This window comes from Leguminivora glycinivorella, chromosome 5, assembly GCF_023078275.1.
Source record: "Leguminivora glycinivorella isolate SPB_JAAS2020 chromosome 5, LegGlyc_1.1, whole genome shotgun sequence".
Lineage (NCBI taxonomy): Eukaryota > Metazoa > Arthropoda > Insecta > Lepidoptera > Tortricidae > Leguminivora > Leguminivora glycinivorella.
In genome coordinates this window covers 5931079-5946208 of record NC_062975.1, presented here as the reverse complement: position 1 = coordinate 5946208, position 15130 = coordinate 5931079, and the positions used below count along the sequence as shown (strand labels likewise).

The 15130-nt window shown below is 37.9% G+C and overlaps 1 protein-coding gene across 1 annotated transcript in view; it reads left to right on the top strand.

The window, feature by feature from the left end:
- Window positions 1-14325, top strand: part of LOC125226197 (probable serine/threonine-protein kinase DDB_G0267686) — a 274557-nt gene extending 260232 nt beyond the window's left edge. Inside the window, exons 7-9 of the mRNA XM_048130117.1 lie at window positions 9922-10149; window positions 10845-10999; window positions 11209-14325. Of these exons, the coding sequence (XP_047986074.1) occupies window positions 9922-10149; window positions 10845-10999; window positions 11209-13062 (2237 nt within the window). The 3' untranslated portion in view covers window positions 13063-14325. The remainder of the gene's footprint in view (window positions 1-9921; window positions 10150-10844; window positions 11000-11208) is intronic.
- The last annotated feature ends 805 nt before the right edge of the window (window positions 14326-15130 follow it).

Below are 15130 nucleotides of genomic sequence, written 5' to 3'. Positions count from 1 at the left end.
CAAGTTTAGGATTCTATTCTCGAACCACTCGCTTCGCTCGTGGTTCAACTATAGAATCCTTTCACTTGCTCGTTTTTCAATTCCACACTCGGCGTTAAAATACAACTTTGCCCCCTTGTATAACAAATAACTATTATGTCCTAGACTGGTTTGCCTGTCACAAATTACAAATTCAAATTCTATGTCCAAAGAGAAAACGAATTAGTTAGGTAGAGTACCTACTTACAATATTTTCACATATAATTCGATTAAGTACAGTACAGATTCAAACGACCTCTTCATTCTCCAAAAAAATGTATCAGAATACTAGTTAATATAACACAGAGAGACACTTGTAAACCTCATTTTATCAACCAACGCATTCTGACATTACCATGTTTGTACATACTAGAAATGGCCACCTTTGTCTGAAAAAACATGAATAAATTTGAATTCAGTAAGAGTACTCGAAGAAAAGATGAAATAGTCCCTCCAGAACCAATACTAGACATCTACAAAAAAGGCCCGTTTTACCAAGCGATACAAATTTATAACCAACTACCCACAAATTTCAGAAAAATAGATAACAAAAACACATTTGTAACTAAACTAAAGACTCACCTAATCCAAAAGAGCTATTATTCGATACAAGAATTTATGGAAGACAGAAAAACATAATCTTACCTTTCCCGTACAGTGAGTATCCCTATTTTACAGTACCTAGTTAAGTTCTATATTGTAAACCCTAGTTATAAGGACTTTGCTACACCCCACCGGGGTCCATGTGAAACTTTTTATACATATTGTAACACCAATTGTACATACCATGGTTCGCAATAAATATTTACTTTACTTTAATTCATCGTTACGGTCACGATATTCATCTACATATATTATGATGTACGAACCCTCATCTCATCTTTTCCTACTCTCCTCAAGCTGTAACAAACTGAAAGTCCGTTCCCATGTAGGTATACATACTGTTTGTTGTTTTTTTCCCATGTGGTCCATAACAAAGTGAATGATTCTACAACAAAATTATCTATTAAAATATAAACATAGACTCTATTGAATCAAATATAAAGAATAGTTTTGGATCTGTGGTCTTAAATATGACCCATTCATAAAAACCCAAAGTCATCGACGTAAATTGCAAAATAGTTGCTAATTTGCTTTCAAGCCATCCAACCACTTTCTTCTTCTAGAGCAAGATCATCTGTGAAAGCTCGTACCTACACTACATAATTATTTCTTATAATATTTTTGGGTGCCGTAAAAACTTAGGTAGTAAATAGAAGATGTAGCCAAATCAAAATCTAGAAGATTATTAGGTACTTTGCTAATCCACGAATAGAAAAGCTGCTAGCAAAGTAATCTTCTAGATTTTGATTAACATGGATGTCCGCAAAGTAACGCCTGATTCCATCTACATATTATAAAAAAGTACATTACATCAGAGGCCGGGAAAATGAGGATTTCCGGCCAAGTGGGTATATCCGGCCGGATAGGGATACGAGGCCGGGAATCCGTTTTCACGCCGAGGCATGTATAGTGCTTTTCTCAAACATACAATGAAATAAAGACAATATTTTATAAAAAAAAGTTACTTTGCAGGCCTAGACCTAAAAAATAATATGAAATCCCTTTACAGTCCTCTCGAGTTGTTGCGCCCAAAAAGCGATACTTCCCAGCCCATTTTAAGGAACGTAAAGACAATATTTCATTGCATGTTTGAGAAATGGAGTATTTAATCTCAGGATTACACATTCCACGAGACTAATACATAAAGAGCGCACGGTCCGATAAACATAGTCTACCTTTTTAGGGTAAAGGGAATTGCGATTTTATTTTTAATCCGAAAAAGGCATAAAGATCTTCTTTTTCTTTGGTAACGACAATTGACGACACCCCTGTTTCCCAACAGTCCTTCGAGTTGAAGTGTGAAACGTTTTGCGTAACCTTTGCACTGTGCTGTGAATCTTACTTCACCTCTTATTACTACTGTTTTAGCCCTTGGTGTACTTGTACTAATATTTTATTGTTAATGAATAACATTAAGGTTATTGGACAGGACACCGACTCCGCCTTAGAATAGGAGAATGTACAGACAGACACAACCTACAGCCTTCTTCAGAAAAATCCTTGCAATATTAGTGTATGCAAGGATTTTTCCTAGCCGTGGCACAACATAACGACATGACTTTGTGTTTTTGTTTTGGCTGCACAGTGGAAACTGTATAAGTGGAATCGCAAGGGACCGGCTGTACATGTAACTTTCAAGAAAAGAGCATACTTAGTGCGTTTTCACATTATCCGAGCCGATATCGGATGTATTACCGATATCCCATACATTAAAAAATAAAAAATAAATAAAAAATTTAAATTACAGGCGCCATCTTGGATTTTTTCCATTGAAATCTTTTCGACATCCGATATGGGATCAGATAATGTGAAAAAGGACTTACTCTCATCTTAAAGATCCTTCTTGTGTTCCGGGTCACCATGAGCGATGATGATCCTATACTTACCTGTCTCCTATTTTACCTCCTCTCTCATACCTATCAGGCAAATGTCGAACACTTTAAAGCGCTCAAGCTAAAATACTTACGTATGTATGTGCTCCTATTGAAATTGCGGAAAATTATTCAGCTCCTAATTTTAAAGACCTTAGCCTCCAAACCGGTCATCGACCATAAACAGCCGTAACATAATTATGCCAAAACCTAATCATAAAAGCATACATTACACGACATTGTTTTAACCACAAATTACTTCATTATCATTACGTACGTTCCGCCATTTACTCGTGATGATATTTTTTCGAATGACCGCAGACCGGCCAATTTAGGAAGTGTCGAGTACTGTCGAGGGTCGCTGAAAAACTTACGGATAATTTGACAAATCTTGGAGCCAAGGTCGTGGTACCCGGAAACAAAGGTGATGATTATCGGAAAATATGGGATATTATTGTATGTAAAATTATTATGTTTATCAATTATTTTCAAAATCACGTCACCACCCATAAGTTCTGTATAAAGAATAAAATATTAGTAGGAAAGATAATTATAGATATCCAGGGGGGCCGATAATTTTGAGTCTCACGGCGTTCGCTAATTCTTTGTTTAGAAAATTGTCACTATTGAAAATAATAGGCAATTCACCGTTTTCAACCGGTATTTTAGTGAAAGTGAGACTCTAAAATCGGCCCCCTGATCTTAAAATAAGAGTGCGTGCATGAAGAGTCGTGTAATATACATATGGGAAGCACCCAATGCATAGAGAGATTAAGTACTTTCTAAAGTAATTTCAACGATTTTTTAGACATTTTACAAACAAGTAGGTACATACAATGTAGCCAATACAGTAAGTATCTATTTTATCAATACGCCACGCCAATTCTATTAGTGTTATTAGTACCACTGTCAATTCGGACAAAAACTTTAAAGATAATCTGACTGATCTTAAACTAACCCAATTAGGTACTTATCATAACGAATTTAATGGCTCAGTAGCAAATTGAGATCAAAAGACAGGAAGACACCAATCCCGATTTCCTTTCATACCTAGACAAAATAGTACTATTCTATTCTCGAACTCGAATTGGAATTCAACTGTACGTTTTCTAAATAAGGCAGATTGTGACATGGCAACGTTTGAGATACTGAAGCTACATTCGGAATCATAAATGGAGTATAGAGTATATTGCATAGTGTGGTATTAGAGTTATCAGTCAAGATTTTCGAATGCAGCGCCATCTATTATTATGTTACGACAACTCTTCATGTGACTTTCCATGCCTAAAGGTTCCTTATAGCACATAAAGCATGTGGACCATGGAACGCCACATATTTATGGCGGGATTTTTAAATATGTTTGATGTAATCGTTCATCAACCAGTCACGTAAATAACTATTTTTACACGGACTTATTTGCCAAAAAAGATGACAATAAGAAAATTTACAATTTAATTACATATAATTATCCATAGAATGTCGTTCGCTAGTTTGCAGGTGGTACTGTACAGTGACATCTAGCGAAAAATTTGGACATCAAAAAATATTTATACATTTTACGACATCTAGCGAAGAACTTGCACTACGGCATATAATTGTTTTTCACGCCCTCTATCGTTGAGTTTCCTAAACATATCCTAAGTACATCAGATTTACTATTTCCTTTGACTGAAAACACTGTGGTAATACTATATATGTTATATTGGTTTAAACTTTAATGGATGGACAGCCGGTACCTACAAGAGATTTCAAAGATCTAAAGAATATAGAAACGTATGATCATTACATTATGATCAATACACAATTACACACAGTAAACCTTTGTGGTAGTGCAATGATGAATACAAACACAAACAAAATTAATACCAAAGATGCGAAGACCATATTCTTATAAGTAAATTAGTAATATACTTATATCTGTCTAACTCAATTCCGATCGACTGACTCACACAGTTATTTCCACATTGGTGGATGCATTTTTAACCATCTTCGTAAAGAAATAAAGTATTCGCTTCGGTGGTCCAAATATTTCGATGAAAGCAATAAAGTATAGTTTTTTATTTATCTTTCCGACACACGCAGATCTGATTCCTGCGGCTTGGAGATTTGTTTTATTTTTAGCGGCAAAATCTTGGGCCGTTGAACCTTGAAATTTCTTTTGCATGATGCATTTAGATAGGTACTGCTTTAACCGTTTTTAGGGTTCCGTAGTCAACTAGGAACCCTTATAGTTTCGCCATGTCTGTCTGTCCGTCCGTCCGTCCGTCCGCGGATAATCTCAGTAACCGTTAGCACTAGAAAGCTGAAATTTGGTACCAATATGTATATCAATCACGCCAACAAAGTGCAAAAATAAAAAATGGAAAAAAATGTTTTATTAGGGTACCCCCTACATGTAAAGTGGGGGCTGCCAACGTGTGATATATTGTTGGATAGGTATTTAAAAATGAATAAGGGTTTACTAAGATCGTTTTTTGATAATATTAATATTTTCGGAAATAATCGCTCCTAAAGGAAAAAAAAGTGCGTCCCCCCCCTCTAACTTTTGAACCATATGTTTAAAAAATATGAAAAAAATCACAAAAGTAGAACTTTATAAGGGATTTCTAGGAAAATTGTTTTGAACTTGATAGGTTCAGTAGTTTTTGAGAAAAATACGGAAAACTACGGAACCCTACACTGAGCGTGGCCCGACACGCTCTTGGCCGGTTTTTTTTTTTAATATTTTGAAATACCTGTACCTACACTTTTCTATAGTGGTGAATTGGTGATTCTTTCCGCTGAGATTGAGTAACGTGTTTGATGACCTGCTGCGAAGCTATCTATTCTGATCCAGATAGCAGAAAAATATATTTCATACACATCTTGAACCTATTTTGTTCTAAGGAAAATATGATAAGTCCGTAAAATGCGCTCCATATATGTTGGCTTCGTTAAACAAGGATAACATAATCGAAATTGTTTCCAAACTTTTTAATGTCTTCTTTTATTAGATAAATTGTACATAATCTTCACTTCCGTGTCGTCTAAGACACATCCACTTGACCCCGATAAACGTTTTCAGCGTTAACATTAATTAAGAAGATGAGTGCTTTTTAGAGAAACTGCACTCGACATGTAGGTCAGAATCGCATCTGGTTATTTCTAGATACTCGACAGGGGAAATAAAATTAAACCACTGCATTGCGACCACCCGCTCACCGTCCGTGCACTTAAAAAATTATACTCGCGAGTACATATTATGTCAAATATTTTGCTAATATGTTAGTTTGCTCGCGATAATGTCATCTTAAAAAAAAAACAATTTTACTGCAATAGTCACCCGTCATTCAACGGGAATCCAGGAAATATAACTCTTGGTTTATAGTTACAAAAGATGCTCAGCGAATCAATAAAGTATGATGCCACCTTGTACAAAACATCGCAAATTATCTCCGGTTGTGGTGTAGGTAAGCTTTGCCTACAAAAAGTCACAGTAAAAAACCTTAATTTGGCTGTGAAGGTACCTAAGCGGTGTTGATTTCTTATTTTCGTAATGTCGTTTACGTAGCTGACAGATTAATTAAGATACCTAGCAGTTTTGCGTAGAATAGGTATCAGTTAAATGTATTGTGAGTTAAATGTACGAGTATGGTATACGGTACGAAAGTGAAGTAACCGGTAGAATCATAACATGATTCGTATAATGCAATCACAATCGTAACTATAGTTTGAGAATAATATGTTGTTGATAGGGCGCAACTGTGGATCGTAAATATCGACGGTGTAGGGCTTTACCAAAATTAAATAGTATGCAGCCGTTGCGTTTGATTTAATTTCCATGTCTGAATGCAATCTGATAATCTCATTTCATTTGTGATAGAAACTGTGCAGTGAGGAATATTGTTGCTGAACCCGCATTTGAAAGGCATATTCTTGACACTTTCAACTATAACTACAGTTTGGAAAGGACTGCTAAATGTAGGTACGAGTAGGTACCTAGAGCCCGTTTATACGAATGGCGCTTAATGCAGGATGGGCGTTATCCATCAGTAACTTATATTTACGTCGATACTGAGCCTGCAGCTCTTATAGATAGCTGCATTTATCATCCCGACGTTGCATTTGCATGTTAACTGTAAAAAGGCAATAAAAAACAACTCGGCCGCTATCGTCTGATATTTACATTATTAAACGTTGCACTTCGGCTTAAAAGATAATCATAACAGAGCCGAAGTGTTCGGCCTCCTCGCCGCGGTATCATTTCATGTCCTTATCTCAACTAGCGATCACGAAATTACTTTATGCCTGTACCTGCACTGAAAATTATGCAAAAATGCAACTTAGTATCTTGGTAACAAACTATAAGATGCGTTTGTAACTCCGATGATGGCAAAGCTAATTTTGCTAAGAGCATCAGTACACTTGTGGATGTAAATGTGGCAGCATTCTTCGCAACTTAGTTGGTCGTGCTCGTGACTCGCTTTCTTTGGCAGGACTAGTCTTTAGTAGCGATCGAGATAGGGAGGCACTTAGGGGAAGAACTAGAATTATGCTTAAGGATCATTGATGGTATGTGACTTTGATTGATTTAGTTAACGTTTTTAAACCGGCATGCTTAAGTAGGGAACATCTTCCAACAGGCTTAGTGAGAAGGAGATGTCATCCGCAATAAATAGTTTCAAGTCAGCATTCTTTAACGAGCTGTGACTATACCTGTATGGTGTTGGCTTCTTCTAATAAGCAAACTTCTCATCGTGACCATTTTGATGTTTCTCAACAGGTTTTTATTTTGATTTATGATGGGACACATTAGAAACTTGCAACTTATTAGATAGTTAATTTATTCACTTTACTTGTAGGTTGTAACCTCGTACGATTATATCTTTAAAATGCCTTAGTAATGTGTTTCTGTAATATTGGTTTTTGTCCAAATCAAGAAAATATTCTGGGTTTAAAATTTAGATCGGCACCTTCATTTCATAAATGAATGCAAATTTAGGCATATTATTCAAATGACGCACAAAGAAAGCGTACTTACACTCGTGTAGATAAATCAGATGCGCTGACACCTAACAACGTCTCCGTGCGATGATTCAATTGCATTTTCATTTGCACTGATGCGCAACGACTGAATTATGAGCTACACCAATATAGTAATTATATGCGATAGGAATAACCGAACCAATGATACTACCTTCAGAAAAAACTCCTTTATTATAAGAGCCACTAAATATTTCAATCAAATTTGATTTGATCATGACCCCATCGATCTGATCTGTGACAGTTTTACATCAGGACGCAAACTACTGACCCAAGACTTCTCCCACTGTTAACTCTCAAATAACACTATAAACAGGTTACTGCTTTTTTCCTTTCTTTTATTGTTTGCTCTCAATCATTGTTTAAACTCATATATAGATATGTATTACAAAATCTTTAAATATATTACACAATTTTCTGTAATTTTGCACGCATGTACTTTGCCCAGTTTCTATCTGTGGAAACTTGTTATTGGCTCGTTTTTTTCTATGTTATAAGCCTTATAGCAACTTTATCTGTGAGTTCTCTTAATAAATAAAATAAAAATATAGTCCAGGCCAAAATAAACAGGTACCTACACTTTTAGGAGAAGAAGATTTACTGTTGCAGTCGTCTCTAAAAAAACTCTCTAGCTAAGATTCTCATTATTAAAAATAACTAAAATCTAGTTAATCGTGCTATTCACATTCGAGAAGCGAAAGACACCAAAGAGAGCACGACCGTAGTTGTTCGTTAAGATGAATCTTGAACGTTAAAAGGGTTTCAAATGTTTCAATGCAAGAGGGTTGAACTTTTTGAACTTTTCATTTCATCACAATATCTCGAGAATGTAACTGTAAACCATTACGTTGTAGGTATATGAGTTGTATCGTGCAATAAAAGGTAGGGGGCTCAATTACCTACTTAGGCACTTTTAGTACCTAACCTACCAGACTCCTAAATAACTGTAGGTACCTACCGTAAATCCGCGCAATGGCGCATGCTAGTCCAGTTTAGAAATAACCGGGAATGTGATGTGTCACGTCATTATAACAGTTGGCGGAATGCGAATATGAGATCTTCGCCTTCCCTGGTTCCGGGGAGAGAAAAAAATGTTGCCTGAAAAGGAAATCGCTCGAGCAAAGTTATATGTGCCGGTGCTTTTGGCTGTATCTTGTGGAACTACCGTAAATTAAGGCCACACTTCCTACAAAACCCAAGTTTGACAGGGATTCATAGAATCGTGTTATCCCTTTCTAATAATTGCTACGACGCAATACGAGCCGAACGGAGCCGGAATCGCCCGATCGGGACAGTGTCCGACCACTGGTTGCGATACAGCCACGTTAGTTCCTTTTTTGGCCGCTGGGTGTGGTCAGCTTATTTATGGTGTAAGTAGGTGGTCTCGTTGGTTTGCCAGGAATCCGTAAGGGAGCAAAAAGGGATTTTGGCGCTAATGAGTCTTCCGTATAAGGAACGGAACCGATTTTACGAATAGTTTTAGTGTTGAACTCTTGTATCTGGCGTTTAGCGGGCAGCTAATAATCAAAGTTACTTACACCTGCCTACTGCCTACTCATTTTAATTTCTATCGCATTGACTATTCCAACAGATATAATTTAACTTGAAAACATACCACAATAAATACCATAAGCAGATTAACTGGAATAGATTTATTTAGTTTATTAACAGGATATAGGAGCGATAACGATGTTCTAAGAATTTATATCTACAGATATTTCTCGTAATGACTCCTAAAGCTTTGGAAATACGTGCATAATCTTACGGGTTGATACAATTTAGTGAGTGTTAGACACAATGTTGCCTTTCTCAAAACTAGATCGCATCGATATGTTCTCAGTTTTCGCCAACAGTAAACATATTCTAGCGACACTAGGATGCATTAAGTTGCCTAATGAATGGCACCTTCCGCAAAGTGTTGGATGTCATAATAAAGTGTGGTGTTTATAGTAACATCGGATGTAGTTTATTGATAGTGATTTTATGTAACGCTGCTGTTAGCTAAATAACTTTCTCCCTTAGCATTTCCCGTAATCTATGCCGAAATATTGAGGAAAATTTTAGATTTATCGTATACAATCGGTACAACACTCGCGCCTCGATTTCTCTATTTATACGTACTTCACATATGAGTAGCACGTAATAGTGGGTACTATACTTACTGCTTACCTATTAGAGTCCTTGTTTTGTTTGTATACCTTTTTGAGGTACGGAACCCCAAAAACTTTTTCCAAATTCAAAGTAAAAACTTTTACTTGGTAATAAAAGCTCTTAATACTATCTTCAATCGCAAACATGATATGATACGTTAGTACGGAATCAATCCATGATTTGAATCTGCTAATCTAAGATTTTCAGACTTGTTTTGCCTATTATAGAAACTACAATTAAGAAAACTTTTTTACAGGTAACCCCAACGACAAGATCCTCTACGGGCGTCCAAACAAGCGTCGCAGCGCGTCATTCCCCGCGCCACGGTCGCTGGACCGGCGTCACTCTCTCCGGATCTTTGGCTCCTCCAGCAAGTATCTGCAGCGCTGCGCGTCCACCCGCAGCCTGCACCACAAGCACAACAACACGACCGACAGCTCCTCGTCCACTGACTACCCTCCCAGCGTCGAATCAGCGTCGCCTAGTAAGAATTGCGGGTGTCCCGTGTAATGTCGTTTACCTACCTATATCGTTGATAGATTATGGCATTTGCCTATTTAGTAGAAATGTACAGACATTCCCATTAACCTGGATAAGCTCTTGTGTACCTGTACCTACTCTAAAAAGAAAACTATGTAGAATGTACATAATACCTACCTAAGTAAAAGAGAAATCGTTGACGAAAAGCATCGATTCAGTCATCAATTATTAGTGTAATAGGTATTTACTCTTTAAATTCAGGACACTATAAAATGTCGCTATCATCCATAACCATGAACACTTCACTGCCAAAATATTTTGTATTGAGCCTCTATTAGAAAGCCAACCAAAATATCAATAACTACCTACTTCTTAAAAGTTCTTAAGCTGTTTGTTTGGTCATCTATCTATGTATGATCCCAACAATTGTACCTTAGTGCGTTTTCACATTATCCGATCCGATATCGGATGTCGGGCCGATTTATTTATTTAGTTAGTTACAAGAACGGTTTACCACTATTATACTTGTACATACATTAACTCCGATAAAACATATTACACATATATCCTATACATTCCATTGAAATCCTTCCGACACCCGATGTCGGATCGGATAGGTAATGTGAAAACGGCCTTAATGTGAATTTACTTGGAATGTTTATTTGATTTCATTCCACTACTACTAAGCGGTTGTTTCAGAAAAAGCGTCCCTGCTGTCCCGCTTATTCAGACGAAGCGGCCGCAGCAAGCAGGCGCGGGCGATGAGCACCTTCTCTGCGCAGTTCCCCCCCACCGAGTGGTTCAACTCCAAGGCGGTGCACCTGCACTGCGTTGCTACGCAGACCAACTCTAAGGTAAGATTAACGCTAATACCTAGAATCTGGTGCCCGTCTTGGTAACTCAAGATCATTCTGTACATTTAGATCGATTTCTGACAATGCGCCTTGACCACCTTGTGTCCCAAGAATTGCACACGAACCTTTTTGGCAATTAGAAAAATACCTAATTATGACCCAGAGCGGATAGAAGACGTAGAAGTAACGCTATTGTTTTGTGTTTCCAGGAGTCACTGCAGAGTCAAACATCCTATATGTCATCTTACTACGACGGTTCAGAGATAAGCAATCGGTCGTCCACGCTCCCGCGGCGACACAAGCGGCACCTGTCCACCGAGTCCGGGCTCGCGGGCTCCGTCCACTACGACCACTCCCCGGTGCGCCACTCCAGCCCCAGCTCTGGCAGCCTGCCGCGCTCCACTCTCAGCAGAAGCTCTACCAACAAAACTATGCTCGACCACTTCGGCTCCCCGCAACGAAACAGCGACCCTAAGCTCAGAGACAGTCCAAGCGGAAGCTTGAGAAGAGTCGATTACTCACATTCGGACCACATCATGTCCACTAGCGGCCCCTCCAGCCTTGAAAGCACTACCACACATCGAACCCCGAGAAAAGATTCCAAAAACGGATCAGAACAAAACTCACCCATGAAAAGAAATTATCACACGAGTGGCAGCAGCGGCCACTCCAGTTTAGAATCCCACATATCAGACCGCACGCTGAAACCGTCCCCTAGTCACAGCAACGCGCCGGGCCTGAGCAGAGCGCAGTCGCTTGTCAAAGTTCAAAGTCTGCAAAGCTCTCCCAAGAGCCTGCATAAGTACAGAAACAAACCACCGATGGTTGGCGGCGAGACAAAAAACAGTAAAATATCCCCGAGAACTTCTCCAAAAAACTGTCCAAGTACCCCCAAGAAAACGGCCACACCACTGCACAACAAAACTATAGGGCCGAAAGCAGAGAGCCCCTCTCCCACTATGATGTCATCCGCTAACGCCAACAACTCTATTACGCTTAAGGTTACCACGAATACGATATCTCAAAACGGGGGAACTAACACTAAGGTTTACGTACAAAATTCACCTGTAAGATCTGTAATCACGTTCGAAAATGGAAAAGTCACTGAAACAAGCAACGGCAGCAATATTTACATCATAAATGATGATCGACAAGTTGTTTCTGTGTCGCAAAATGGTGTCGGGAACCAGACGGCAAAAAACCCAACTGAAACCTCATTCGAAACTTGCGGTGAGAAAAATAATCAGCTTTATCAAGATACAGAACCGATCAAAGTTCAAGAAAATAAGTACAATAAAAATTCAATAAACGATACTGGTATGAATAATAACCGCAAGTTGTCCCTGCAAATTGGAGCTACAAATAATAACAGCTTCATTTACAAAAATCAACTGAACAATTCGAATGAGGTCGCTTCAAACCCTGCATCTCCAGCTATTCACAACAACATAAATAACCTGGACAATACCACAAACAGCAACCCTTCAACTCCAACTAAGAGCTACGATAATATTATTGGATCTCTGGGGAGCCTGAGGTATCAAAAAAACTCTCTCACATCAGCTAATGGCGGACTGCAAACAAATATCAATTCAAATAGCGAGTTGAAAAGCGTCGATTTACTTAAAAAAGCCGCAGCATTACAAATGCTGAACGGACTTCCTAATGTAAATAACAGAATGAGCTCGGACTCTATCGCTAATCTTCTCTCGAAAGGCGTTGAGAAACCCACCGTGTTAGGATCCGAGCCTAACTTGGCTTTAAAGAATCAAGACACGCTTAAAGATATCAACACATCGACGGAGAAGATAAATAGTTTGGAGAATAAACAGAAGAGGTTCAGTCTGAGCCAGGAAAGTAAGAAAGAGAATCAGGATTTCTACAACTTCCCTAGCTTAAGTGACTTGAGCTTTAATTTCACTAGTTTAGCGGCACAGAAGATATTAAAGGGGGTCAGTATAAACAGTGTGGACACACTGGTGGAGCTTAACATGGCGGCCACGACAGAGAAGCAGAACAACCGCGACGTCGCGGCCGTGTGCACCGACTTTGGTCTTGTATAGTAGATTTAACACTTGTTCATTTTGTTAAAATGTAAAATAGTAGTCTTAACATTACAAATATAAGTTAGTTGTGTAACTTATTCATAACTACTTTATAACAAGCTTTAGATACGCACTACACGTAATATTTAGTTCAAGACCTGTACTCATTTTAAGAATTTGTACTCCTCAACATTTTTGAACTATCTTTTACTGTAACCTACTAAAATGGTTTTGAAACTACTAACGCGTCTACGAAACGTAGATATTAACGTAACAATATACGTGTATTATCTTAAAACATAATCAGTACATTCTTAGTTTGTAGCTCACTTTGAAGTAATGGACAATAAAATTATCACCATGTGAGTGAAGGTGGCCTAAATGATGAATATTCCACAAAAAGCTAGTGCCTATAATGTAGTATTAAGATTGAATTTCCTCCACACGGTTACTTCCATTTTCCAAAGTCTTGCACCTTATATTTATCACACCTATTCTATATTTAGCCTACGATTCCCTGCAACAGCACTCTGAATTGTGCCATCACTATCCAGTGTGAGAGTCGAGTACAAACTAGAATACCTGTCACCACTCAGTGAACCAGAGTCCATCCACCATTGGGAATTTATAAGAGTTTAATGAAACAAATGTCATGTTTAAGTGCCATAAATAAAATCATAGTAGAATGCATGATGTAGTTGAGCTGGCAAAAGATTGGTGTTGAAAATTGGTATCTGTAACATTAGATCTGCATGTGCCACTGATTCACAAAATCAAGGAATCTTTTACTTGCAAAGTTGCAAACTAGTTGCTTGCAGTCAAAACTGACATGTTTAAATTGTTTAACCAAACCTCTGCTGTATAAAGATTTGAGTTGAGCGACCCTTTTAAATAGTTTGAACAAGGCCCAAAGTATCACAAACATATTACTGCAACGCCATCTATTCCAGCTGTCAAAATTTGGGATCCAATGTTTTGTGTATTTTTTTTAGTGCAAACTTCCAAATTATGTACCTAAAAGTTTTTTGAAATGTGTTCATAGAGTTAGCTGTAAACATTTTTTTTATTACATTTAGAACTAGTTATGAAGTTCTGAACAATTTAAATAATAAAATGCAAGAAAGTCTTGATTTTGTGAAGCACATGGTCCAAGTAGACACATAAAGGGTAATATTTATTAATTAGGGAATGTAATCGGAAGTCAATGCATAGAATCTAGAATAAGTGTTCCATAACGCCATTTGTAAAAATGTATTAACAATAAAAGTTGATGCTTTTAAACTTTGGTTTTATTTTTTGTCATTAAGATACAGTAAACGGCCATAAAGAATGCACATCGGCATCGGTTTTTCATCTTCGTAGAGCGTTGTCTCTTTCTTGCTTATGTGACGTTAATTGTCTCTTTCCAAAGACAGAACAGATGTGCATTCTTTATGGCCGTTTACTGTACTTTCAGGGTTTTTTTATTTAAATTCAATAAGTGCCAAATTAGAAAAATGGGGAACAAGTAAATACCTAAATGTCTCGAAAAAATATTGAAATTGTGCCGAAGTTATTTATATGAAAAGCCAAAAGTCATATACTTATTATGTGGCAAAATCCGGGTAAAGGGACCTTTTGTCGATGGCGCTTACAGCGTTATGGGCGATGTTCGTGTACAAATACATATACGACGGCGACGCCGCGGGACGTAAGCACCACCGACAATAAGGTCCCTTTACCCAGATAATGTCACATATAGGAATGTACAACTATTACACCTTATGACCACCTCAATAGAACCACCACCACTTAGTGGCAGGTGCTGCCATCTACAATCTCTACATTACACGCACTCTCTCGTGCGCCGTGTGAAGTCTGCCATCATGTGGCTTGATTCAATACTTTAGGCGGCTATGGCTACCTATTTTTTCCCAAGTCCCTTTGGGTAATCCCCATATTATTATCCATATTGTGGTGGTACAAATGGGCCATCTTTTTCAAAGTTGTCCACCCCACTTTTTTTTTGGATTTGGAAATTTTTATTTGATTTCCACTCAGAATCGCGAGCTCTTTCAATACTAATAGGAGAAAAAAAAAGTGTCCC